Source organism: Entelurus aequoreus, linkage group LG07 (genome assembly GCF_033978785.1).
Source record: "Entelurus aequoreus isolate RoL-2023_Sb linkage group LG07, RoL_Eaeq_v1.1, whole genome shotgun sequence".
Taxonomy (NCBI): domain Eukaryota; kingdom Metazoa; phylum Chordata; class Actinopteri; order Syngnathiformes; family Syngnathidae; genus Entelurus; species Entelurus aequoreus.
In genome coordinates, this window is record NC_084737.1 from 28,753,676 (window position 1) to 28,781,166 (window position 27,491).

A 27,491-nucleotide genomic window follows, 5' to 3' on the forward strand; every position below is an offset into this window, starting at 1 on the left:
AATTTGAGCGAGGATGAAAGATTCGTGGATGAGGAACGTGAAAGTGAAGGACTAGCGTGCAGTGCAGAATGTATCTTTTTTCGTTCTGACCGTGACTTAGGTACAAGGGTTCATTGGATTCCACACTCTCTCCTTTTTCTATTGTGGATCACGGATTTGTATTTCAAACCACCTCGGATACTATATCCTCTTGAAAATGAGAGTCGAGAACACGAAATGGACTTTCACAGTGACTTTTATCTCCACGACAATACATCGGTGAAGCTCTTTAGCTACTGAGCTAACGTGATAGCATTGGGCTTTACTGCATATAGAAACAAAACAAATAAGTCACTGACTGGAAGGATAGACAGAAGATCAACAATACTACCAAACTCTGGACATGTAACTACACGGTTAATGCTTTCCAGCTTGGCGAAGCCTAGCAATGCTGTTGCTAACAACGCCATTGAAGCTAACTTAGCTACGGAACCTCGACAGAGCTATTCTAAAAACATTAGCTCTGCACCTACGCCAGCTCTCATCTGCTCATCACGACCCGTGCTCACCTGCATTCCAGCGATCGACGATACGACGAAGGACTTCACCCGATCACCGATGCGGTTGGCGGCCCGGAGACGGAGGAAGTCAAGGTGAGGTCGTTCGGCTAGCGCGTCTGCTATCCTCAAAGTGCTCCTGGTTGTGTTGCTGTAGTCTGCCGCTAATATACCGATCGCACCTACAGCTTTCTTCTTTGCAGTCTCCGTTGTTCATTAAACAAATTGCAAAAGATTCACCAACACAGATGTCCAGAATACTGTGGAATTTTGGGATGAAAACAGGGCTTTTTTGTATTGGATTCAATGGGTCCGAATACTTCCGTATCAACCGTTGACGTCACGCGCATACGTCATCATATCTAGACGTTTTGAACCGGAAGTGTGGCGGGAAATTTAAAATTGCACTTTATAAGTTAACCCGGCCGTATTGGCATGTGTTGCAATGTTAAGATTTCATCATTGATATATAAACTATCAGACTGCGTGGTCGGTAGTAGTGGGTTTCAGTAGGCCTTTAAGTCATACATGTCAAAGAGATTTTGTTTGGGTTTCGTCTAGCGGCATAGAAACTGCATTGATGTGCAGGTTTGCAATAGTTTACATTTTAGCATTGTCAAGAAGATCGCGATAAGAGGGGTTGTGGGGGTGGGAACAGTCAGATGTCAGGTGGGTGTTACGTTGATGTTGCAGCAATGCAATGTCCAGAGCACAATTATTGAGGTGGTGAAGAGTGAGGTAATAAGATGGTCGGGGCAGTAAAGGGGCAGGCTGTTCATTTAGCAGTCTCACAGCCTGGGGATACAGACTGTGATACATTCTGGTGGTCCTGGTGCGAATCGATCTATGCCTGATCTATATATTTTGCTCATTTTAAGCATACCCTGCGCATTAATTTCAAAAACGCATCACAAAGTTTGCTTTTTTACCCCACTACATCACTGATTTCTACTCACTGCAGACTTTGGGAGCCAACAAACTTAATAAGACATCACTTAGTACTGTGTAAGGTCTGCCGTCATTAGGATGTCGACTGCTAGGATATTCATATATTGCCATTTCAATGAAGAATGACTCAATCCTTGCGAAGAAAAACGGGGTGAAACCAAGCATCTTGTCATGTCGTTCTCACAATTTCCAGGTCTAAATTGGCTGTCACAGTGTACTAACTTGTCAGGATACGTTCTCGTTCTTCAACGATTCAGGTGAGAGGCATGATTTATGATCTACAATAAAGTTTGACAAGCAAGGAAGCAAGGAAGCAGCTGATCAGCCGATCATGTCAACATTGGCACTTAAGCTCACAATCACGGTGCCGCTATAAATAGCTTGTCTGGGTTAGCGCTTATAATAACGATAACAAAAACACTAGGTTAATATTCAAATCAAGAAATGTAAATGGAGTATTGTTGTCGGTATTTGGATGTTTTTTTTATTGAGTTGTTTGGCTAGAATAGAGGACCTTCGATTGGCTCCGCTGTAAGCAGACTTTTATTTACGAGTTAAAATGCATTAAAAAAACACATCTGTTGTTGTGTCTTTCATAATGATTGTGAACGATAGAAAAAATTCCAGAAAAAGTGCAATTCCTCTTAAAGTGAAGTATGATTATTATTATTATTATTATCAAAGAAGTCAATGTGTTAATATAATCAGTTTTAAGAAACTGTTTAAACTTAGTGTTTACAAAGTGCAAGTAAGAATCTTGAACCTTAATAATAAATCAGGTATATGCAACCATGGTCATGTAGATCAGTGGTCCCCAACCTTTTTGGAACCGCGGGGGGGGGTGTAGGAACCAGAAATATTAATAACAGCAAGAAACAACCCTTTTGTGTGAATGAGTGTAAATGGGGGAGGGAGGTTTTTTGGGTTGGTGCGCTAATTGTAAGTGTGTCTTTTGTTTTTTATGTTGATTTAATAAAAATGTAAAAAAAATTAAAATTAAAAAAAAAATTTTTATTTCTTGTGCGGCCCGGTACCAATCGATCCACGGCCCGGTGGTTGGGGACCACTGATGTAGATTATAACTAATTTACTAACTCATTGATAACTTTTTATTAATGTCAATTTATTTTGTATTATTATGTATGTATATATCTATGTTATGTTGAATACAGGAAGTTAACAAAAGTATCAGTGCTAGTTGTGAAATGGAAAAGGGGTAGGATTAAATAAACTCTGCTTCTTCTTACTCCTTTTCGGAAATGTTGAGCTTTGTGTGACACTGTAAATATGTGCTGTAATAATGTGTAATCATGTTTCCATGTTCGAAATAAATATAACATTCTGTTATTACCTGTTGGCTCAGACTCGCTCTCTTCGCAGTTTGATTTCTGCTCGTCCATCCCCCAAGCTGATTCTGACCTCCTTGACAGAGATCTGCAATTTGGAAACGTAGATGCTATTTACAAAGCATCCTTACGGTTTGTAAACATTGATATAACCTAACCAAAACAATGAGTTTGTCAATAATGGCCACTGCAAACAGGTAGCATGGCTCATTACAAGTCTTCCTGTACAGATTATGTGCTAACAAGCGTGCATATATTGTATTAACTATCGTGAACTATATTGAATAAGCATGCTATGACAAAAAATTGTCAATTTACGCTCACCATGCTAGTCGTTTAAAACCCCATACAATGCATCCAGGTATATACAAATATATATGCGCAAAAATATCATGCAGTCTTCTTAAAATGATAAAAATAGCACGCGTGTTGCGGTGTTACATCAGAATCAATTCATAACATGTTTATTCACCAAACATTGCATAATACAAACCGTAAAAGATATATGCAGTAAGAGACATGCAGTAATAATTGACGGGGCGTATCGTATGCATTAAAAAAATAACCATAATTGAGGATACACAAAGAAAACACAACTTCCGTGTTGAAAACTTCCTGTTGCAGCAGTGTTGTCGTGCGGAACAAGAGTGCCCTACACTTTAGTTCCGCCCTGAGTCTCATGCCATTGCCTAAGTACAGTAAATCAAACAATGCGGGACTCGATCCTTTCTCGCCATTGTTTTCCAATAACATGAGGTCGTCTTAGGGTCGTGTTTGCTGGTGACCTTGCATTCTGTAGTGTTCATGTACGGAAAGAGTGGAAAAAGGCAACTTAGTACACAGCTGCAGGCATTTCCATGCATGATCGTTAATCTCCCAATGTCAGAAAATAGATGAACGTCTGCAGCGCAGCCAGGCCAATGCCGACGTAGAAGTGTGACATAATGAATTCGGTAACTTACATCAGGTAGCCAGCAAGTTCCAAAAACATTTCTGATTTGAATCGAACGATCATTAGATACTATTTATTACACGCGTTTCGTTGGGCAGTTGTAGTAAGAAACTGGGCTGAGAAGTGAACGGCTTTCACGTGTTTTCAAGGCATGTGAGATTACGGTTTAATAGCAACATTCAATGCATCAATCTGATAAGGACGTCGGTCACACGTATATTCAACTAAATTGCAAGTGACGGCTTTAGAAATGAGCTAAATACAAAAACAAGACACCATAAGCGAAAATAATGTTTATCGAAAGTAAAGAGTATATTGGGCGGACGAGCACAGTGAGACAACATTTGTTATAAAAATATACTTCGAAATAAATATGACAGTCGAAGCTCACTTCTCGATAACCATAGCATAGCAGGTGAACTATATAGTTAAGTCAATTAATGAGCTAAATAGTTTCTACAAATGTATTCGGTAGTGTTGACTTGGTGGCCAAGTGGCGTCTTGTTTAGCTATACACCAACATTGAAAGTGTAAGGAAATTAACTTTTAATGTCATTTTATATGCGGTCTTTTTTGCTGATATAAACAAAACGCATCTGCATGTTGTTGCCATGACCCAAAAAATAATTTTCCAGCTCGCTAATAACAACCGTTGCCATAATTGCTCAATGTAAACACCGAGTGCAGGGTTTAGAACGCGCCCAGCACATAGCCCGGTTCATATCCAAAGCGACGGACCGAAACGGAAAATCCACCAACTATCAATGGTGACGTAGCAGCTAAGTGTCCCGGAGAATAAAACTACAAAAAGTACCTCCGCTATAATGCATAACTGAATTTACTTGAATAAATGGCCTGCGATAACCCAGAGGAAAATATCCCGTAGCGCGTAACCACACAACATTATTCAACCTGAAGTTAGCGCTCAGGTAACACGGCTAGTTCTCCAGCAAGTAGACAGCGTCATCTGCTTCGAGCTAATAGCTACGTGCTAGCGATAGCCGAGCCTACAATACCCGGTCTAAGGTCAGGGTTAGTGTGTCTCTATTCGTGCCTGGCACGGAAAGTTGGAAAACGTAACAATTGCAGCAACTGACCTTACGAAAACAATATCGTCTCCGCGTACATCAGCAACATCCAAAGAGCCGCACAGCTTCCCGTAATGCTGATGGTCGCTTCATTTTATGTACCGGACTAACGCTGCGGCGAGCCGGCTGGAGGGAGAGTGGGGGAAGTGCACGTCGGCGGAAGGCAAGCTGTGCGTTTTGTGCTGCGAGCTTCTCGACTACACGGACGGCGGTGGGGTTAGCAGGCAGAGCACCACTCCGGCCTTGTGGCCAGGGAGCTGAGAAGCAGTTCTATTCCTCACCCAGCACACTTAAACCGTTCACCATCCTCCTCCAGCTAACACTTATGGATTTAGCTCGGATGCTAACAACTGGCTAGCTAACGCGCTGTGCTGGAATCCTACTTGCGCGATTCACGATGAGACATTATAATTTCTTGCACAAACACATTCATACTTTATTCAATAACGCTCTCTGCGCGGACACTTTTTCTTTTGCCTATTAGCGCACAACTTGGTTTGCGGCTGCATGCACACTTCTTATTGCGCCAAACGTAATCAGGTCAAAAACAACTTGGGTGTCAAATCCACGCTACGTTCAAATCATGTCGTTTTTTCCCTGCTTTTTCTTGTTGGCAAGGAGAGCATAGAAACGAACACTGGATATTAGGTCATGCATTTTCCAAAACATGGAACCCATTTTAATTAGTGTTTTAATTGCAGCATCACGACGCATGCCTCAGCCTGTGGCCTTGTAGGTGATTGTACTCTGCAGAAAGGGCACTATTGGGGATGCATTTTCCTTTAATGACCATTAATTGTGTTTTGCTGAATCGCTGCAGTTGCATGCCCAATAGAGTTCTATAGCAGTGGTTTTTAACCTGGGTTCGATCGAACCCTAGGGGTTCGGTGAGTCGGCGGAGGTCAAAACACACCTGACTCATCGTGTAAATACAAACTTCTCCATATCGGTGTATTACGGATACGGCTACATTTGACTGATTTGCAGGTGTGTAATTGGTTGTGAGTTTATGCACTGTGTTGGTTTTGTTCTTTGAACAAGGTGATGTTCATGCACGGTTCATTTTATGCACCAGAAAAAAAAACATGGCAACACTTTAGTATGGGGAACATATTCACTATTAATTAGTTGCTTATTAACATGCAAATTAGTAACATATTGGCTCTTAACTAGTCATTATTAAGTGTTTATTAATACCTTATTCGGCATGACCTTATTATAACCCTAACCCTGAACCTAACCCTCTAACCCTAACCTGAACCCTAACCCTAAACAAATAACTCTAAATTAAGTCTTTGTTACTTAGAATATGTTCCCCTAGTGTCCAAAAAACTCTAAATTAAGTCTTTGTTACTTAGAATATGTTCCCCATACTAAAGTGTTACCAAAAACATATAATAACTTTGTCTTGAATTTGAAAAAAAAGGAGGGTTTGGTGAATGCGCATATGAAACTGGTGGGGTTCGGTACCTCCAACAAGGTTAAGAACCACTGTTCTATAGACTCAAAAACTTACCATGAATTGCACTGAGCCTAGTCAATAAAATCCGCTACACCTCCCTGATACCGAAGTACATGTCAGACTACTTCCTTAATGACCGCCATAACCACAACACCAGGGGGAGCTCCACTAACCACGTTAAACCCAGATTCCGAACTAACAAAGGTCTTAACTCATTGTCCTTCTATGCCACATTAATTTGGAATGTACAACAGGTGTAAAAGAAAGGGCATCTCTATCCTCCTTCAAAACCGCACTAAAAGAACACCTCCAGGCAACTTCAACCCTAAACTAACACCCTCCCTTCCACCTCCTACCTCCCCGGATTGTAAATAATCAAATGTAGATACTTATTCTTATGCTTTCTGATCTCTCTCTCTCTCTATGCCCACTACTTGCTGTACATTTCCTACCAAGTCAGTCCTACACTGTTCCAATGTCCATTTCTTTGATGATGCAATTGTTGATGACTGAAGTTGTTGATATCAACCAAACCTAACCCCCCCCACCCCTCCACATCCCACACCCCAGATTGTAAATAATGTAAATAATTCAATGTATATACTCTGATGATTATCTTGTGTGATGACTGTATTATGAAGATAGTATATATCTGTATCATGAATCAATTTAAGTGGACCCCGACTTAAACAAGTTGAAAAACTTATTCGGGTGTTACCGTTTAGTGGTCAATTGTACGGAATATGTACTGAACTGTGCAATCTACTAATAAAAGTTTCAATCAATCAAAAACTCCTTTGTCCCACACACCATCAGACCGTACAACTCCTTTCTGGGGAGGAGAGAGGGCACTAGGATGCCAGGGGACGCAAAGCAATAATAATACTGAAATTAACAGTGCAATACATTTTAAAGGTGCAATATGCACATCACATCTTACATATAATCGACAGTATTACCGTTTTTTCCCCTCTTCATAACATGGTCACTACTGCCTAGTTTCTCTTGTTATATTCTTATTTTTACAGTTATATTTTTATTCTTATTGTTACTTTTTATTTGTATTATTATTGTTATATTTTATATTATTTCCGTTTATACCTCCATTATTTACTTTTTAAATTCTATCTAAAATCTGTACAATGCTGCTGGAATTTTAATTTTCCTGAGGGAACTCTCCTGAAGGAATCAGTAAAGCACTATCTATCTAACTATGCACTAGGCTGGAGTCAGACAAAACACTGTGACATCACATAGAATATGATAATGCCCCATCCATCCATTTTCTACCGCTTGTCCCTTTCGGGGTCGTGGGGGGTGCTGGAGCCTATCTCAGCTGCATTCGGGCGGTAGGCGGTGTACACTTAGACTTAGACTTCCTTTTATTGTCATTCAAATTTGAACTTTACAGTACGGATAAGAACGAAAATTCGTTGCATAAGCTCGTTGTAGTGCAGGATAAAAGAGCAATAAGGTGCAGATATAAATACATAGATTACTGTACAGATAAATATATTGCACTTTTGCATATGCATCCACGTTTATTGATGTATGTTATATTGTCTTCATATTACAGCGAGTTAATCCGTTTTTGGGGGGAATTGAGGGGATTATTATGATACGTCCAAGAGTTTACGGCCTGAGAGAAGAAGCTGTTACAGAACCTGGAGGTTCTGCTACGGAGGCTGCTGAAACTCTTTCTAGAGTCCAGCAATGAAAACAGTCCTTGGTGGGGGTGGGAGGAGTCTCTGCAGATTTTCTGAGCTCTGGTCAGGCAGTGGGGTTTTGCGATCTCCTGGATAGGAGGAAGAGGAGTCCTGATGATCTTTTCCGCCGTCCTAACCACTCTCTGCAGAGACTTCCAGTCTGAGGCACTGCAGGCTCCAGTCCAGAGAGAGATGCAGTTGGTCAGTAGGCTCTCTATAGTGCCTCTGTAGAATGTGGTGAGAATGGGGGGAGGGAACTGTGCTCTGTACACTCTGGACAAGTCGCCACCTCATCACAGGGCCAACACAGATAGACAGGCAACATTCACACTCACATTCACACACGAGGGCCATTTTTTTTGTGTCAATCAACCTATCCCCAGGTGCATGTCTTTGGAGGTGGGAGGAAGCCGGAGTACCCGGAGGGAACCCACTCAGTCACGGGGACAACATGCAAACTCCACAAAGAAAGACCCCAAACCCGGGGATCGAACCCAGGACCTTCGTATTGTGAGGCACTAACCCTTTTTTCACTGTGCTGCCCAATATGATCATGTAGAGGTACATATTAAAAGTGAAAGGAGGTGGATTTTGTATAATTTATTCAGGAAGCAAATACAAGCGGTCACAAAAGTTTTTGCCAAGCGAGTGAGAGCGGAGATCCGCCACCACAAGCCCAGGCAGTGTGCGTTATTACCACAGCGTGCTGAAAACCTCCAGAAGAAAGCAACCGAATCGTTATCAGTGAGTGCTAAGAAAACACAGTTAAGAGACACTCTTCTGTTGTTTGGCAACACTTTAAACACCTCTGGGGTAAGCGGTAGAAAATGGATGGATGGATGGATGGTTTACTTAGTTCGGGGCTCAGCAACCTGGGGCATTTTTTTTAAAAAGGATTGAAAATAGAGAAAGATGGGGAAAATTTTTTGTGTTTGTTTTAGTATGTTTTTTGTTTGAGGACCAACATGACACAAATCATCCCTATTGTTAGAAAGCCCACTGTTTAGTATGTTTGTGTGTATTCTTCACTGATGAAAGTATTTGGTGAACATCGTTTTGTCCTACTCATTTTGTCGGTTTTTGAACTCACCATAGTGTGGACTGTGACGCAACAGTTACACGTAAAATCTTCCAGTCTTTCTATGTCTCATTTTGTCCACCAAAAGTTGTATGCTGTGCGTGTAAGCACAAAGGTGCACTTTGTTGATGTTATTGACTTGTTGGAGTGCTAATCAGGCATTTTTGGTCAGTGCATTACTGCAAGTTAATCAATGCTAACATGCTATTTAGGCTAGCTCTATGTACATATTGCATCATTATGCCCCATTTGTTGGTATATTTGAGCTCATTTAATATCCTTTACTTTTATCCTCTTTGCATATACTGTAATTTACTTTTGCATGTCTCATGACACATTATCTGTATGCAATATTGGCTGCATTTCTGATAGTTTTTTGTGTGCCATGTTGTTCCAGACCACAGCAAACATTACCTAGCTTGCCAAAGATTGTAATAAATCTACTTGACGAAGACAGCCTGCCGTTTCCTTCAACTTGGACATACACATCTATACCTTTTGGCCATTAAAAGCCAGTAATTTCCAGGAGTTATCTCACTTTCTGAGTAGTATCTGATTTACTAATGGTTTCTAATATTGTAAAAATGTGTAGAATAAATATTACATTTCAACATTTCTGTCAATAAAGATTTGCTTCAGCCTGCGTCATTTTGCTAGTAGGCTATTATTGCTAATATAGACACTTACGTCATGTGTTGCCTTCATTATAAGACTTATATACAGCTTTTAGATTTTTTGCGGCTCCAGAGACTTGTTTTTTGTATTTTTGGTCCCATATGGCTCTTCAACGTTCTGGGTTGCCGACCCCTGACATAGTTGACCAGGAAGGCAACTTGTGGCTTAGGAGTCATTTACTGAACGCACCTCATTTTATTTTTATAGAAATAAGATGAACAAAATACCAAAAAAACCCCACAAAGATGTGTCTTTAAATATATGTTTTAGCCTTTATATTAGCTTAGTTCATTACAAAATAGAGGATGACATTGTTCTACCACAATATTAGAAATATATTACAAATATTAAATGCTTGACAGTTTGAAACAGTTTCCAATAAAGTAGCAAATTTAAAATGAAATGTGTTGAGGTTTTTTTTTACTTGTAAAGTGGTATCAAATAAGTATCGAAATGGTGAGAATTAATAGGTATCGATATCGACTACTAAAAAATTGGGTCGTGACAACCCTAATTCACATTACCCCTTTGTCATTCATTGAGGCTTTAATTCGTTTTATAATTAATAGTGTCAAACTTATTTTTGTACTTGTTAAGAGTGTTCTGTAGGAATGACAGTGCGCTCAATTAGTGTTTGTAGCACAGGTGTCAAACTCAAGTCCTCGGAGCCAGATCGCGCCCGCCACATCCTGGAAATAATATGTATTGATAAAGTACATTTTTTCTTACTAAATGTCTTTGTTATTTCCATTTTGATATTAAAACTACACATACTGCATGTAATTGCATGGTTTTTACATTGTACTATTATCTAATAATGCAACAATGTTTAATCCCAACTGGGGGTGGGATTAAAATGTATCTGCTTCCCACTCCCTTTCAGGCAAAACTGGACAATCATGCATTACATACTATACATTACCTTTTGCACTATATTAATTTATATTATTATGTGTGGTCAACTTTGTCCTTTTTTATGTCATTGCCTGAAATAAATAAATAAATGAAAACAAAAAATTAAAACAAAATGGTATATGATCATACGTTCCAAATGTTTTTTTGTTAAAGTAAAGATAAAGATTTAAATATCTGCTTGACTTATGTCAAAGCAGGTTATACATCAAATCGTACACTGTAAAAAATAACAATATACTTTACCATAACATTCTGATGACCAATTTTTTACCTTAAAAACAATTTCGGTAATGTTTTTCCCTTTACAATACTATACTATAAATACATTTTTTTAATCTTATAATTAACTTTCGTACTGTTTTTTATGTAAGGTATACACTATAAAAACAACAACTGTAGATTTTACAGTAAAACAAATTGGCAGCTCTGTTGCATGAATTTTACCATAAAAAAAACAGTGGTACTGTTTTTCCATTCCACTTACATTTGCTGTAGAAAAAAAAAGCAAATTTTGCGGTAAAATTCTGGTGGCGAGCTGTCAGTTTTTTATGGTACAATCTAAAGATTTTTTTACATTGTGCGTAAAAAAAAGATATGATAATCAAATACATAGGCAATTATATATATATACACATACTATTGTATTATTCAATGTTACAAGAGGCCCTCTGAGGGCAGCCATGGCCCTCAATGAAAAGGAGTTTGACATGCCTGGTTTGCAGTATGATTGCATGTTGAAGAGGAATTTAGACTCATTCTCAGCCCTTTAGCACACCTTCCATATCACATGCAAGTCCAAGAAAACAAGACGTTGCTTATTGAATATAAATAATATAGTAAATATAAATGTATTATTTGGAGTGATTGCATTGTGTGCAGTGACTGCACTGAGCAAGCACCTGCAGCACAGGGGATTGATCAGTTTGACCCACTGTGACATGCGCATGTGTGCAGACCTTTGTGTGAACTTCAAGGTTTGGAAAAACTAAATGTGTAAAAGTTTGTGCAGCAAGCAGCTATTAAAGTAATTTGAAATGGCACTAGAAAAAGATTCATATTCATGTAGGTTTAAAACAAATGTTTTACCTCATATCCAGTGAGTTATGCATACTGTACATGAGGTGCAAGGAGGTTGTCATTTTGAAAATAGGTTATTACTGGTCCCTAGGACAGGATTAGTTAACTCCCCATTCAGCTTTAGCAAGATTGGATTAGATTTGGGAGGGGGGGTCGAGACCGGTTGGACGACAGGCCGATTGGCCAATGGCCGTAAATAGAGGGAAGTATTAAGGGCACCCGCTCCCTGCCATTGGTGCACCAGCAGCAGAGTGACTGCTTTTCCCATCTGCCTCCTGCATCTCAAGGATAATCTCTTGGAATACCTCCACAGATGTTGACAACCGAGCACACAAACACAATTGTTGGTTTTCCATTTAGGGTTTTTCCATAGATTTAAAAGCTCAGAAGTTTACAGAATGAGACCAGGTGGCTTTTATTTGACTCACTACATAGTGTTCAACATTTCAGTTTGTTACTTTTTAAACACATTTTTCAGTGAAGGAAATTGCGCTTTCACACTCACTCTCTCGGCGTTAAAATAAGGTGTATCATTTTCAGTACTTGTTTTATGTGTATGTGCCTGTTGGCAAACAATGGGATTAAAAATATGCAAAAGGCCAGGTTCTCCACAAGGGGATGCTGTTATGCATCTTTTTTGCACAAAAACAGGAAGCTAAAATATTGCAAATGGGGTCAACTTGGTTGTGTTCAACAATAAATAATCAATGTGTTGTGAATTAAAGTCAATTGAAAGATGCACTGGTGGTAAAATCAAGGTAGTTGCCCTCAAAGACCAGCTTTAATATACTACATGTCACCATATCCATGTGTTGCGTGAAATGGTTGTAACTTTGCAGTACATCAGATTTAAAAACAAACAAAACCTCGTTGAATGAGTTTTCTGATATTTTATGACAGAACAAAAGGTGAGGACATACAATGCAATTTGTGGAACTTTTATAACTGGAAACATTACCTGTATATTAGACGGTACAAAAATATAAATTCTATTGATTTGAGAAAATTCCATGATAATGTCTATAATATATTCCATTACATATAATCCAGTGCGCAGATTGACATGTCAACACATTGATGAGAAGCATGAAGTGTTATTGAGAAATGTAGCAGTTACATCTTTACTTTTTAAGGGTAGAAAGAGTCAGTGTGTAAAATGATGGAGGCCACATTGTACAGTAAGCGAGCATACCAGTGCACGCGGGACGTCTGATGACTAAGTCTCTCGTCCACCACGTGACGTCCAATAGGACGGTTACTCATGTAGCAAGCTGCTGTGACCAAAGTGCTGCGATGAAGTGAAGTTGTGTTAGTGCAACTCATCTGCTTTTGTTTTGTGCTTTCCCCCCACAGCAGGTACTCCAACGAGAACAGGAGTCTCAGAGGTCCAAACGCCCAGTGTGCAAGTGCATGGTCTTCCACCAGTGCATAGCTGGAGACCAGCACTCCGTCAACAAACAAAGTTCCATATTCTGTCAAAGGTGCGTACACCCCCGTAGTCTCTTGTATTGAAATGGAACTGATGCGAGAATGATGGAATCGACCGTCTGCTTGGTGGATCAGAACACAGTCCTGGGTTCTGGCTCTACTGGCAAACCAAGCCTTGTACTTACTGCTGTCAAGTGTGCAGTCAGGGTCTAAGAAGACCAGGTGATCCGGAGTGACGGCCAATCTATGGTCGTCTTCTGTCTCCAAAGACAGGAAAACGGACCGGGCTTCTGGATCCCGATGCAGAAACAACAAGATCGGGCTAAATACAATTTTGCCTGTCGCAGACACGGCCATGACTTTGTCCCCAGGAGTCAGTGATGATAAGGTCTTTTGCCCGCCTCCAGCAACAGTCACCCGGGCCCAGCCGGGGAAACAGCCTCCTTTTTCCACAGCAACAGAGTGATCTGCCGACAGACACAAAGTAACATACTGGGGAAACCTTTGAGGCCAACCTTTCCACACATTTGACATAACAACACTCGCATTACATGTTGGCACTGAAATTAACGTTATCATTGTAGAAAAAGATATATTGAAAAGGAAAAAACTTTTGGCATTTAAAAAAAGACTTCACACCAAAACAATGCCATTCAGCTGAAGGTGGACAAAAATAACATTGAAAGTGAAAACCAGGAAATTGAAATAGAAAGACAACAGCACTGAAAAAAAAATCGGACATAAAGAAAAAATATGAAGACTGGCATTAAACTGGAACTGCACTTTTTTGGGGGGGAATTTTGCCTATAATTCACAATCCTTTTGAGAGACAAGAACACATATGTATTTTTTAATGCATTCTAACTCGTAAATAAACATTAATTAAAGTCTGCCTCCAATGGAGCCTACGGAAACCATGAAGTCATTGCGTCTATTTCGACCATAAACCCAAAAATCGCCATTTACATTTTGTGACCTGAATATTAACCAAGTATTAGCGATATTGTTATTATAAGCGCTAACATTAAGGACCTACATTTAGAGGTGCATTAATCAGAGAGCGGCAACTTCCTTATGCTGCTGTATTGACATCATCAGATGATGAGCTGCTTGCTTGCCTCGGAGCTTGTGAAAGTTTATTCTAGATTATAAATTATGCCTCTCACCTTGATAGTAAAATAGTGTGGACATAATCTGAGGTGTTGGTACACTTTGACAGCCCATTTTACGTGACGTGGGAGAGTGGCCGTGCCAGCAACCTGAGGGTTCCTGGTTCAATCCCCAGCTTCTACCAACCTAGTCACGTCTGTTGTGTCCTTGAGCAAGACACTTCACCCTTGCTCCTGATGGGTCGTGGTTAGCGCCTTGCATGGCAGCTCCCGCCATCAGTGTGTGAATGTGTGTGCGAATGGGTGAATGTGGAAATAGTGTCAAAGCGCTTTGAGTACCTTGAAGGTAGAAAAGCGCTATACAAGTATAATCCATTTGCCATCTACCATCTTAGACAGTAATGGCAAAAGAGATCCAAAAAGACGCTTAGTTCCACCTCCCTTTGCCAGGATTTTAGTCATTATTCATCTAAACGGGAATATATCAACATCCTAACCATTGGCGTTGTTAGGCCTATTTTAGGGGGGCTCAAGCCCCCCTAAAATATTCTTAAGCCCCCATAAATAATTTGGTGTTAAAAAAAAAATATATATATATATATATATATATATATATATATATATATATTTTTTTTTTTTACAAATACATGCCGACATATTCATTATAAAGTGGCCTGATTATGAGTTCAAATAAATAATCATATAACCTGTCATTATTCACTCAGTTTCCCCTCACTTTATAGCGTAAGGTAGAGAGCCCCTTTAGTGCGTCGGTATCCAATCCATTCCACTTGTTCATATAGAAAATGCCCACATCACTCAAAATCCAGTCCGCATTTTCTCTGCGACCTTGCTTGCGGTCCTTGGACTTGTTCATATAGAAAATGCCCACATCACTCAAAATCCAGTCAGCATTTTCTCTGCGACCTTGCTTGCGGTCCTGCAGGTGTACGAAGCACATTAGCACACAGCACTGCAGAACAAGAATGTGAACGGATGAAAAATGGACATAAGAAACTTTTTCAAGAAAGTAAGTATTCATCACTGCCTGTAGTAAAATGTATTAGCTCCACTTTACACCAGGTCTGTGTTTGACAAAAAGTTACATTCTCGCTCTAAAACAATGCTGCTACTTAGTTAGCCTGAAATGCATCATGAAGGTCCTGGTTATTTATAAAGTTAAATGTGCACTCTTTTTTACCATTTGCTATCTTTGGGGTTACCTCCTTCTGGAGCATCAGCTGTGTTTCTCACTTTACACATGGAGGAGAACAGGAGCTGAGCTCATTCACGTATGACTATATATATATATTTATATTAAAAAAACCCAGACACCATCTTTGTAGTAATTTTTCTCCTGCGTGGACTTCCGTCTTCCTTTACAATGATTGAAGCTGCATGAAACCTTGTGTCTGCAATTGTAAATAATTTAGTTTTTAAGTTTTGTGTTTCTTGTAGAATCTATATAAAGTAATATACATTAGCCTATTGTTAAAATAATGAAAAAAACATCATTAAATATATTTGTTTTATTGTATTGTTACATTATTAGCTGTTGTATTATTATAGGATGGCTTGTTAAACATTTCATAGGATTTTCAGAGGGAGGAAAAACCAAGACATTTAATATAAAATGTAAAATGAATAAATACATAAAAATAAAAATAAAAAAAATGGTTAAAAGCCATCGTCCCGGGGAGCATTTCATTTCGTCCCATGCATTTTTTTTTACCGTCCCCGGGACGACGGGACTACATTAATCTCAAGCCCTGGAAGTTACATTTTATTGTTTGCATTATTTGTTTCAGCATTGCACTTTGAAGATGGTCCCTCAGCTCTTTGACAGCTTTGGCTCTTTTTCAGATCAGCAGACTTATTTACAGTATATATAAACGTTTCTCATTTCTATTCAGACTTCCATATATATTTAATTTCCTTAACGGCTTGCCATAATATATATATATAAATATATTATATATAAGCCAAATTATCCCGATCCAGATATTACTTTAATTCAAGTAATTAAGTAATATTTCCAGGGCTTGAATTTACAACCATTTTAGTCACATATGTGCCCAAAATGTAATCTGTGCAACTTCAAAATATTTGGGAACAAACAATTATCGTATTGTGAGCGAAAGTCGTGGCATTAGCCTCTAATTTGTGAATTAATAACATAGAGGCTAATGCCATGACTTTCATTGTGTTTCAGTGTATCTTGAAGGATCATGCAAGTAATTGTTTCTTGTTGATGCTGTAAACAAAATGTCACAGTGCAAACCCATGTTTGTTGTTGTACTGAACACAGATTGAAAATATACTGACTGAAATAATAATAATAACAATGAATAATTTCTAAGTCTTTGTTAGCCTTTTGTGAAGTTTTGTGCTCGTGCGCTACATTTGCTCGCATCCTGCATCTCCTGGGGGCTAAGCCCCCCCTGTCCTTAAAAGCTAGTGACGCCCCTGATCCTAACAGTCGGCATCCCAGTGAGAGCAGACATTGTACAGTAAGTGCTGTTTTATTATGTTTGATGGCTCTCATGAAGTCTGCAGTGAGTAAAAATCAATTATGTTGATGAAGGAAAAAGCGAACGTAGCGATGCATTTTTTTTTTTAAATTAATGCGCAGCCGTATACTTAAAATGAGCAAAATACATAAATATTGCATGTCATTATGAATGTACCTGTTTCTACATAACATATATACTTACAGCATACTTGAATCAACACTGTAGTTAATACTATGATCAATGTTAATTAAAAACTAAATGTGAGATATAAATAATAATGGCAATATAATTGTTTGTATATAATTGGTGCAAAGGTTTAACACGTGTACAAGGATATTTCACATGCCTTTACTGTGTATATAATTTAACTGTGTTAATGTTGTGTATAATGTGTATTTATAATATGTTGTACAAAGGACATTTCATAATTTTCGGAAGTTCATCTTGTACTTGACATTGTTTATAGGGTTAGGCGCAATAAGTGTTCAACTTCAGCCTAAACCCTTTCGGTTTGCAACATTTTCTTTTTCAATCTATGAATGTACAACTGTTTGTTTATTTTGTTGACCATTGACCGAAGAAGAAGAATAAACTAAACTAAACCTAAACTATATAAAACGTTGATGGAAGTGTTTGGATGGGTTTTTTTAAGCGTCTTATGGGCAGAATCAGGGCTGTCTTTCCCAACAGGCGAATCAGGCGGCCGCCCGGGCTGCCATCCATTGCAGAATGTAAAAAAATAATACAAATTTAAAATAATAAAAATGTGTGTATAATGCACACACTGTACACTTAATTGGAACGTTTTCTTAAAAACCTGTAGAGCAAAAAATCCAGAAATGCACGACGGATGAAGAAGTCGGTAACCCAAACTTAAAATGTATTCATTGTAAGCTCGGCTACTGGCTCATTTGGCTGCAATGTAAGATATTATTTAAGTGAAATAATGGATGCTATTTGCGATGATTTTGAATTCTTGATGCAATCAGAAAATATTTACAGCCGCGACAGGCTCATGGAGAGGCTGCTACAGAGGAGGAGGTGGTACTGTGTGTTCACCTGAGCCTCGCCATGAAGAAATCATTAAAATATGATTGCAGGAGAATTTACTTGCATCATCTATGATTTATTTATCAATAAATGCAACATAAATGTAATATTTGTATCATATTATAAAAAAGCACTGTAAAATTACAATGCATGCATTGATGACATTTTGTGCCATTTTGTGTTTTACACTACAGCATCTAGTCAGAAAGCGAGAGACATACTCTACATGTAAATCCAAGAGAGTGTGTGTTACTTGTAAAAGACTGTAGTAACAATCCTTTTTCAATTAAAAAGTAGACATCATATATGCTCAATGGTAATACATCTAAATCAATATCAGACAAACACAATCAATTTCAAACAATCTCAAGCCATTCTGGCCTATTCATCTGAAATAGTTGACTTAGCTGCATTACAATTAGTGATTGAATGTATTTTGATTACTAATAACATCATTCTGCAAGAGAAAATAACAAATTTGAATAATGGATATTAGCTTACATGCTCATAAAGTAGCTTTCAGTGCTGTTATATGAACCTTTTAGCTATACTACAATATATACTTATAATGTACATATAATATGGGTTGCACCCTATCATTATTCGTCCAATCTTTTTTCTACCACTTGTCCCTTTCTGGGTTGCGGGAGTGCTGGAGCCTATCCCAATTGCACTCAGGCGGAAGGCGGTGTACACCCTGGACAAGTCGCTACCTCATCGCAGGGCCAACACAGATAGACAGACAACATTCACACTCACATTCACACATTAGGGCCAATTTAGCGTCGCCTGTCAGCCTATCCCCAGGTGCATGTCTTTGGAGGTGGGAGGAAGCCGGAGTACCCGGAGGGAACCCACGCAGTCACGGGGAGAACATGCAAACTCCACACAAAAAGACCCTGAGCCCGGAGATCCAATCCAGGAACTTCTTATTGTGAGGCACATGCACTAACCCCTGTACCACCGTGCAGCCCCCCTATCATTATATTATACTCATATATATTATATATACTTTGCCTATATACTTTGATATAGAATTACAGTATATCATTATTTATACTCATTATAATAACAGGGCACAGTGAACACTCAAAACAGAGTCCATCCATCCATCCATCAAAATGGAAAATGTTTGTCTTGTAATTTAACTAAAATGATCATTATCAATACATCTACATTTCAAAGTTGTGAAGTGAAGTGAATTATATTTATATAGCGCTTTTCTCTAGTGACTCAAAGTGCTTTACATAGTGAAACCCAATAGCTAAGTTACATTTAAACCAGTGTGGGTGGCACTGGGAGCAGGTGGGTAAAGTGTCTTGCCCAAGGACACAACAGCAGTGACTAGGATGGCGGAGGCGGGAATCGAACCTGGAACCCTCAAGTTGCTGGCACGGCCACCCTACAAACCAAGCTATGCCGCCCCCAAAATTGTTCTGTGTTTGTGTTTAATTTTCTTACAGGATAATGAAGTAGTAGCAGCAGACTCAATGTTACAATCCAGCAACCTGAAGACACATCCTTAGCCTGTGAATCTATTCAAAGCTGCCCTATTGATCCTGCTGATTGGCCACACCATTTGACTGATACACGAGGAACTGAATTACTTCGTCGAAGACCTTATGAGGTAAACTCAGACATCACATTCCCCCACAGACATTTAGTGAATGGAGAGACAATTAAGAGAATGTGGATGCTTACCCCAATTTCCCTCCAATGCCATTTGCACTACATTTGTAGGTGTTATTATTTTATTTTCAGGTAAAATTATTTAAATGGCTTATTTTTTTCTTAAGACTGCATTTTTGTCTTGACATGTCAAAAAAATAATTACTAACTGTGTAATGCTACATTATTTTCTCTGTGGGATGGGGGTGTAAACTTTTCTCGTTTGGGAGTTCACACTCGCCTGGAGCACTAAATGTAATCTATATACTGGTTAGAATGCATAAAAAAAGAAAAACATATGTGTTCTTGTCTTAATGATTGCAAATAATAGGCAGAATTCCCAAAAAGTGCAGTTGCCCTTTAAGAAGCACGAGAAAATCCCAATGAAATACATTTTGTATGTCTGTGTTGTGTTTTCAAGTTCAGTAAAACCTTTTTCAGTGTCAATACATATTTTTCTACAATGACAAAATGCACTTTCGCAGTGTCGTTAATGGCAGTGTTACGGCGCCATGAAATAAAGGTTTTTGCAAGGACATTAACTGGGGTTTTATTCCTTTGAAGTTTTAGAAGAGCATGTTTCTGCAACTTAATCCCACATCTGCTGCACAAAAAGTCAGCTACTGTTTGTTAACTACTATAGTACCAGTGCCAGTAGTGCAATGTTGTGTTCTTTGGAGTGCTTTTTGCCTCAGTGAAGTAGCTTTTGTTGTACTTGTGGGATTTAACACAAAAGTTGACATTGCCATGTATTGTCTTAGAAAATGAACTTTTTTTTTATATTATTCTAATAAAAAGACTGCAAAATAATTATACATGGTTACTATAGAATTGAAAAAAAAAGGCAATATATATTTTTCACAGAACTGTATATTTTATCGTCCCTTTGCTAATGCATGACATTTTTCAGATTTTTTAAAGCATATTCTACAATGTTTTGGTCCAAAATTGTGAATTTTTTAAAGCGAAAAATGCTAAATAAACTAAAAATATCAATACTACTGAAATATTGTCCACTAAATGTGTATTATGACCACTGGTTGGCTCAGCCTCAGGCAGCATTACTAATATATTGCAGCGATTCTCAAAACGGGGTATGCGTACCATTAGTGGTATGCGGGCTCCATAGAGTGGTACGCCAAAGAAGTCTGTAAATATGAACTGTATATGGCGTATCATTGTTGAGGATGTGTGTGTATTGTGTGTAATGTTACATTGGCCAAAAATATTAAATATACTTGTCAACTAAAACCTCTGCTTTGTTTTTAATGAATACTAAGTCCTACTACGCTACTGTATTTAAATGTTGGTCAATATGTTGGTACTTGGAGAGCCAAATGTTTTCTGAGATGGTGCTTGGTGAAAAAGTTCAAGAACCACTGCAATAATGGATTAATGGTTATAAAGGTGACTAACGGGTGTTATTTCACTAAGGGCTCTCATGTTGCTAAACGTATTTAGAAGGTTCTAAACAGCTTTTATATGCTGTAGCTATGGAAATATTTGATATATAATTAATGATACTTACTTTGCTGGAATTGATTTATTGCGGTCATGTCTAGAACTAATTAACAGTGATAAAGGAGGGACAGGCATTAATGACAGGCATTATCTTACCAGCTTTTACAGAGCAGTGGATGTGATATTTGGACTCGTAGTGGACCCAGTCAAAGCCCGCCTCCACAGCCAGCTGGGCGAGCAGTCCGTACTTGTCTGTTTCTCTGTCGTCGGTAGTGATGTCCACTGCCCGGCCTTCATAGTGCAGAGATCCGGGAGGGTGGTGACCATCCTCGTCCCAGGCCTCTGTCACCCGTAGGTGCACCCCTGGCCACTGGTTCATTACGGCTATGGCCAGCTTGTTCAAACATTCCTTACACCGCTAGAACAAGAGTCAAACACAGGGCAGTTATTTCGGAGCCAAACCAATATACCGTACCATTAAAATACTGTGCGAGTTTGTCTTGGGTGCTGCTGAGATTCCCTTCAGCAAGGCACTGCACCCACTGACTTCCAACTATTTACGTGACCTTGATTCCCTCCACATGTTCATAGAAGCTTATGAGTGTTCATATGTATTTTTGCAGCTGTATAGAATGCAGGTTGAATATTTCCATCCAGTGCACAACTTAAAGGGTGTTCTTCCTATTGTACACTAGAGGGCACTAAGTTTGTCCGTAACTGTAAAGTGTCAAAAAGAGGAGTTACAGACATACTGATTGCCTCTAAAATGAAGCTAGTATGACAAATGTAGTACTTTGTGTTGTATGATGCTCTTTTGTAAGAAAAACCTAATATACGTAAAACATTAGGATTCCAATGCATTAAATATACCGGTTACTTAAAAAAAAAAAAAATATATATATATATAAGACATGTGCATTAATACTGTATGCCAGGGATATTCAACTAAGGGCCCGGTAGCCAAATCCAATCCAGGGAATGACACCATACTAGCCCCTGAGTTCAGTTCAAAACTAACATTTTAACAGAAAATTCCTAAAAATACTAAAGGGATCCTATTGTATAGAGCAGTCCTTCTCAAATGGTGGGGCGTGGTGCAATGCCAGGGGGTACGCTTATGACCTTGGGGAACATGCTTTTTTTTCATTACAGAATATGAATATGTGTTTGTAGCACTTGGCTTCACTGTAATCATGGTGGGAGATGAGGAAAGGCTGGTGTGTTGTTTCCTTAAATGCTAATAAACTTTTGATTTGATTGAAACTTTTATTAGTAGATTGCACAGTACAGTACATATTCCGTACAATTGACCACTAAATGGTAACACCCAAATACGTTTTTAAACTTGTTTAAATCGGGGTCCACGTTAATCAATTCGTGGTAACCTACAATGTTTTATGCAGGGGTATAGTTATAACAATTCTGTAGACAAATTATATTATTTACAGTTACTGTAGAGAGAAGCACTGGTATAGAGGAACTTGGACCACTGTAAACACATTGTCAGATCCTTGCTTTGACATTTTAACCCAGCGAGCTAACATACACTACTGGAATTCAAACTTGTGATTTACATAACTGAGGTGTTCCTCAAGAATCCCTTTTAAGTCCTCTTCTTGTTGGCAATTACTTTTTGTTTGGAATGTGATCTATGTAAAAAAAAAAAAAAAAAGGTGTCGACGTAGCACTTCAGATGCAGTCACTAGTAACTTGTTCCAACTTCTTTAGTTATTCTAGGTGTTCCTCAAGGTTCTACCTTAGGTCCTCATTTGTGCTATTCAACGGGTGGCCCGCGAGTTCAGTTTAAAAAGCTTGTGAGGGACTCAATTTAAAAACACTATCACTGTAAACCCGAATGCTCAAAATAATGAATTAGAATAAGTAGTGTAAACTTAAAAAGTTGTTAAAAGTTGTACTTACTTAAAAATGTTGAGTGTGAGTAACATTTTACTTCTTTTTAAGTTAATTAAACTTGTTATTTTTAATCAATATGAACATGTTTGCAGATTATGTAACTGCTACTTAAAATAATTAACTCACAGTTACTTAAAACTCAGTGGACTAAACATAGTTTGGTTTTATTTTGAAATAACAAATCATTAAATCGAATCAAGAATAAATTAAGAATGAATCAATCGCGTTATAGATTTGTATTATTATACTCTGTGTGTGTATGTACATATAAATTATTACATGCACGTGCGCGCGCACGCACACGCACACACACGCACACAGAGAGGAAGTGCTTTTATTTTGTAGCATTTGCGTGCACTTCCTCTTCAGGCAGCAGACACGAGGAGGAACATTTTTGAGTTGGCTTAATTGGTCATTTTAATTGAATTATTATTTAAACGTACATTTAACATAAACTTGAGGTGGCGACTTGTCCAGGGTGTACCCCGCCTTCCGCTCGATTGCAGCTGATATAGGCTCCAGCAACCCCCGCAACCCCGAAAGGGATAAGCGGTAGAAAATGGATGGATGGATCGATTTATCATAAACTCTTTTACGATCTGATATACTCAAATATTTGAGTTTATGAACTCAAAAAATATGTGGCAACTGATTGCCTCACTTTTTTTGAGTTCTGCTTACTTATTCGGGTTTACAGTGTAGAGTGTTTTCATAGAGATGATCTTTGACTAGCTTTTTTGCAGAAGGTCCTTAAAAACAGCAGACTGCTCCTGTGACTCTGACAAAATAAATACACCAAAATCAAATGTCCACTTAGAGGACGCTGGTTCTCCGGAATATACAAAATATGAATAATAAGGGAGAGCTTTCTTGAAATGTGGCATCCAAAATAATTTTGTTGAATATCCCTGCTGTTTGCGAAACCCTAACAAAAATAAGATTTTTATGTATGTTTCTTGTTGCACTCCCACAGTATGATATTTGTTTGAGATTGAGAAGATTACATAGACTGCATCTCTTATGCATCTTTTTAAAAAATGCATTCAACCTGAATGAACAGAACATGAATATGAAATGACTCCAGATTTAGATTACAGTGTATGGCACGTTTGAACCCCACTCAAGCAGAAATGTCAGACATTTGTTATCATTTATTAACAAGGTGAAGTTAAGTGCAACGTGCAAGTCCATTACACACTTCGCTGCTCTCCAATGTGACCCTGGGGAATTTGATTACACTATTTCAACACTGTGTTCATTCATAATTCTTTGTTTGCGCTGCTACATACTTTCCTAGAAGCTAGTTTCAACCTTCCTCAAACAATCGGGATATTAAACGGGAAAAAAGCTACTGTAGCCAGTTTGGTGCATTCCTTTGCTCCTTTTTGTCAGGGTGATAGAATAATCAAGGCCATTCACTGCCTGTGCCTGACCCATGAGACATTTGATGAGGGTTGTGACTCTTTAGCACTCCCGTGGGTTGTAACCCTCACAAAATAGTACACTGCACGGGAAATGATGGACGAAGTGATGCAGTCATCAGTCGGGATGCTGAGGCCTTTAAAGGTTTAGTACAGGCATATTCAACTTAAATGTTCTGGGGGCCACATTTCCAGAAAACTAAGGACCCTTCACTATTAGTCTTCTTTTGTATATTCCGGAGTATAAGCTTTCAGGAGATATTTATCAATTTATTTTGTTAGAGTTATGAGCGCTCTGCTGTTTTTAAAGACGTTCTGCAAAAAAAGCTAGTTAAAGAGCATATCTATGACAGCATTACAGTGTTTTTAAGAATTTGCACCAAAAATGTGAGCCTCTCACCAGTTTTTTTTTAATTGAACTCGCGGGCCACCAGTTCAATAGCGAATGAAAATGGAACCTTGAGAAATACCACTAGTATAACTAAAGAAGTTGAACAATTGACTACTGACTGCACCTGAAGTAAACAAACTACAGCAACACCTTAGTTACATAAATCACATTACAAAAAAAATGTGAAACATCTAAAAAATAGAGGACTTAAAGGGCTGCCTTAAGGGACGCCTCAGTTATGTAAATCACAAGTTTGGACCACAATATTCTATGTTTGCAAGCAAGGTTAAAATGTCAATACAAGGATCTGTCAATGTGTTCACATTGGTCCTCCATTGTTGTTAGGAATTTAGAAATTTGCTGCAAAAATGTTTGTCTCCCAAGTTTTTAACTGAACTCGAAGGCTGGTATGGTGTCATTCCCGGGCTGAAGTTGTATTTCATGTTTGCAAGCAATGTTAAAATGTCAATGCAAGGATCTGCCAATTTGTTCACAGTGGTCCTCCATTGTTTTTAGGAATTTAGAAATTTGCTGCAAAAATGTATTGTCTCCCAAGTTTTTAACTGAACTCGAAGGCTGGTACGGTGTCATTCCCGGGCTGAATTTGTATTTTATGTTTGCAAGCAAGGTTAACATGTCAATGCAAGGATCTGCCAATTTGTTCACAGTGGTCCTCCATTGTTTTTAGGAATTTAGAAATTTGCTGCAAAAATGTTTGTCTCCCAAGTTTTTAACTGAACTCGAAGGCTGGTACGGTGTCATTCCCGGGCTGAATTTGTATTTTATGTTTGCAAGCAAGGTTAAAATGTCAATGCAAGGATCTGCCAATGTGTTCACAGTGGTCCTCCATTGTTTTTAGGAATTTAGAAATTTGCTGCAAAAATGTTTGTCTCCCAAGTTTTTAACTGAACTCGAAGGCTGGTATGGTGTCATTCCCAGGCCGAATTTGGTCCCCGGGCCGCCAGTTGAATAGACCCAGTTTATTATCTAATGAGAAATGTGGGAAAATGCTGTGGAATAAAGAAAGGAGAAGGCAGATGGGAAAATGTATTGGCATGCACTGTGGAATGTGACAGCAAAAGGGTGAGAACAAGAGGGCCAGAAAGCAAACTAGATACATTTTCCCTCCCAATGCCATTGAAGAGAGGCGTTTCATTGTCACAACTACAATAAGTGGCTTTTCCAACGGTGCCATTACTTCAGCAGGCGGGAATTTCGTATAGGCGACCTCTCTCCGAGTGACACACAATGAGCGTCTTTCACATCTGGGCAAAAGAGGGGCACATGCAGTCAAAAGTGGGCATTAGAAGGGCACACATGTACACAACCGTCGTCATTCATCAACCGCGATGGGAAGGATCACAGATTTATAGCCTGGAAATCAAAGAAAGTCACAGCAGTGCATGTGTGGGATTTAAATAGCAAATCGTGATGGCTATTATAGTGTTGACGGTGAGGTGATTCTGCATACACCTGTCATGGCAGTACTCCTAATAACAAAGGTTAAAGATTAAAAGGAGCCGACGCGGAAGTCAACCTCTTAAGAGGCAGTGTTGAATTACCTCCTCATGGTTTTATCTTAAGAAAAGGGAGGGGAAGTTGGGTTAAACATATACTCTGGTGTGTTTGTGTTAGGAGCCCAGCAAAGGCATGCAATGAATGAGGTGAATTATTAGATTATGAGTATCCCTCTTACATACCTTTGTCATGAAGCGGTCGGCATTGGTGTTCTCTTCGTCTTTGAACACAATATCGGGGTTGTAGTTGCACACCAATTCATTGAAGCGCTCCGAGTTCCGCGTGATCTTGCCCTCTGCCCTCCCGCTGGCCCCCAGGTTGTTCTCTGAGAAATTGGGGAAGAACTGCTTGTAGTGCATGGCCGTCAGTTTCCTGGGCCTGGACCGTGTGCCGTACCCGGGCCCGGGTCCGCATCCCTCCGCCAGACACAGGCAGGTCCACAAGGCCAGCAGGCCGAGCTGAGAGCTCCGGGCCTGGCCGGGCTGCTTCATTGGGGAGGCTTGGGTGACATGTAGGATGGGGTCACAGCTTGATCCATTCCAAATAACCGAGACCTTGACCATGAGAACTCACTTGCTATTAGGACATAATGCTCCTTTGAAGTATAGGCTCTAAGATGTTCAAACTAATACTTGTTTCTGTGCTAAGATTCCACTCATGGGCGCCACATGTGCAGTTAAAGTCATCTTCATTTTCTACCTGTCACAATTGGCGCTCCTCTCCAAGTCACCGCTAATCCACATGCACACACCATAAAGTCCAACAGTCAGGCTATCATCCTCCTGATTTCCTCCTCCTCCTCTTCGTCTTCTTCTTCCAGTGTCCCCTGTCGACTTGAAGCGTTCCTGGCCACCTTTCACCAGCCATTGGGTCTTATTAGTCAGGAGCAGATTGCCCTCCCTTCCTTTCTGCGCGCTCCCACTGCGCCAGCACACGCCTCCAATTCAACCTTTGAAAGGACATATGATTAGTCTACTCGCGTTAACACAATGACACCCCCGCCGCCCACACCATCCTCCTTTTACCGCATATCAGACTGTCAGACGACTTCTGCCAAACAAATGCTCTTTTGGATGTGAGATTGAAAGAATAGATTAAAACCACTATTGAAGAAGAAGAAGAATAATAGCAAGTACATTTATTATGTCAACAACACAAATTTGCTACAGTCTTTTGCCCCTTCATGTGTCATTTCCAAACACAAGTCTGACTGTTAGGTCAAATGTTGAAGACAA

The 27,491-nt window shown here is 39.1% G+C and overlaps 2 protein-coding genes across 6 annotated transcripts in view; both read right to left on the bottom strand.

Moving 5' to 3' along the window:
* Positions 1 to 5,134, bottom strand: part of LOC133653627 (histone-lysine N-methyltransferase 2D-like) — a 53,218-nt gene extending 48,084 nt beyond the window's left edge. For all 5 annotated transcript variants that reach the window (XM_062053121.1, XM_062053122.1, XM_062053119.1 and 2 more), the window contains exons 1-2: positions 4,880 to 5,134; positions 2,836 to 2,918 (exon numbers count right to left, since the gene is read on the bottom strand). In XM_062053121.1, coding sequence (XP_061909105.1) covers positions 2,836 to 2,884 — 49 coding nt within the window. In that variant the 5' untranslated portion in view covers positions 2,885 to 2,918; positions 4,880 to 5,134. The remainder of the gene's footprint in view (positions 1 to 2,835; positions 2,919 to 4,879) is intronic.
* Positions 5,135 to 12,297: 7,163 nt separating this feature from the next.
* On the bottom strand, positions 12,298 to 27,199 carry LOC133653641 (sonic hedgehog protein-like). The gene is made up of 3 exons (XM_062053150.1): positions 26,439 to 27,199; positions 21,169 to 21,430; positions 12,298 to 13,678 (listed from the first exon to the last, which is right to left on the bottom strand). Exons 1-3 carry the CDS (start codon positions 26,817 to 26,819, stop codon positions 12,912 to 12,914), a joined length of 1,410 nt encoding a protein of 469 aa, XP_061909134.1. The 5' UTR covers positions 26,820 to 27,199; the 3' UTR covers positions 12,298 to 12,911.
* Positions 27,200 to 27,491: the final 292 nt, after the last annotated feature.

Bases quoted from the DNA above. Each gene is read 5' to 3' on its own strand.
- LOC133653641 (XM_062053150.1), bottom strand. From the start codon at position 26,819: ATGGTCAAGGTCTCGGTTATTTGGAATGGATCAAGCTGTGACCCCATC. The intron at 21,431-26,438 runs GTATGTAAGAGG...CTCTTGTTCTAG, and splicing joins CCGACCGCTTCATGACAAAG to CGGTGTAAGGAATGTTTGAA. The intron at 13,679-21,168 runs GTAAGATAATGC...GTCTGTCGGCAG, and splicing joins CCACTGCTCTGTAAAAGCTG to ATCACTCTGTTGCTGTGGAA.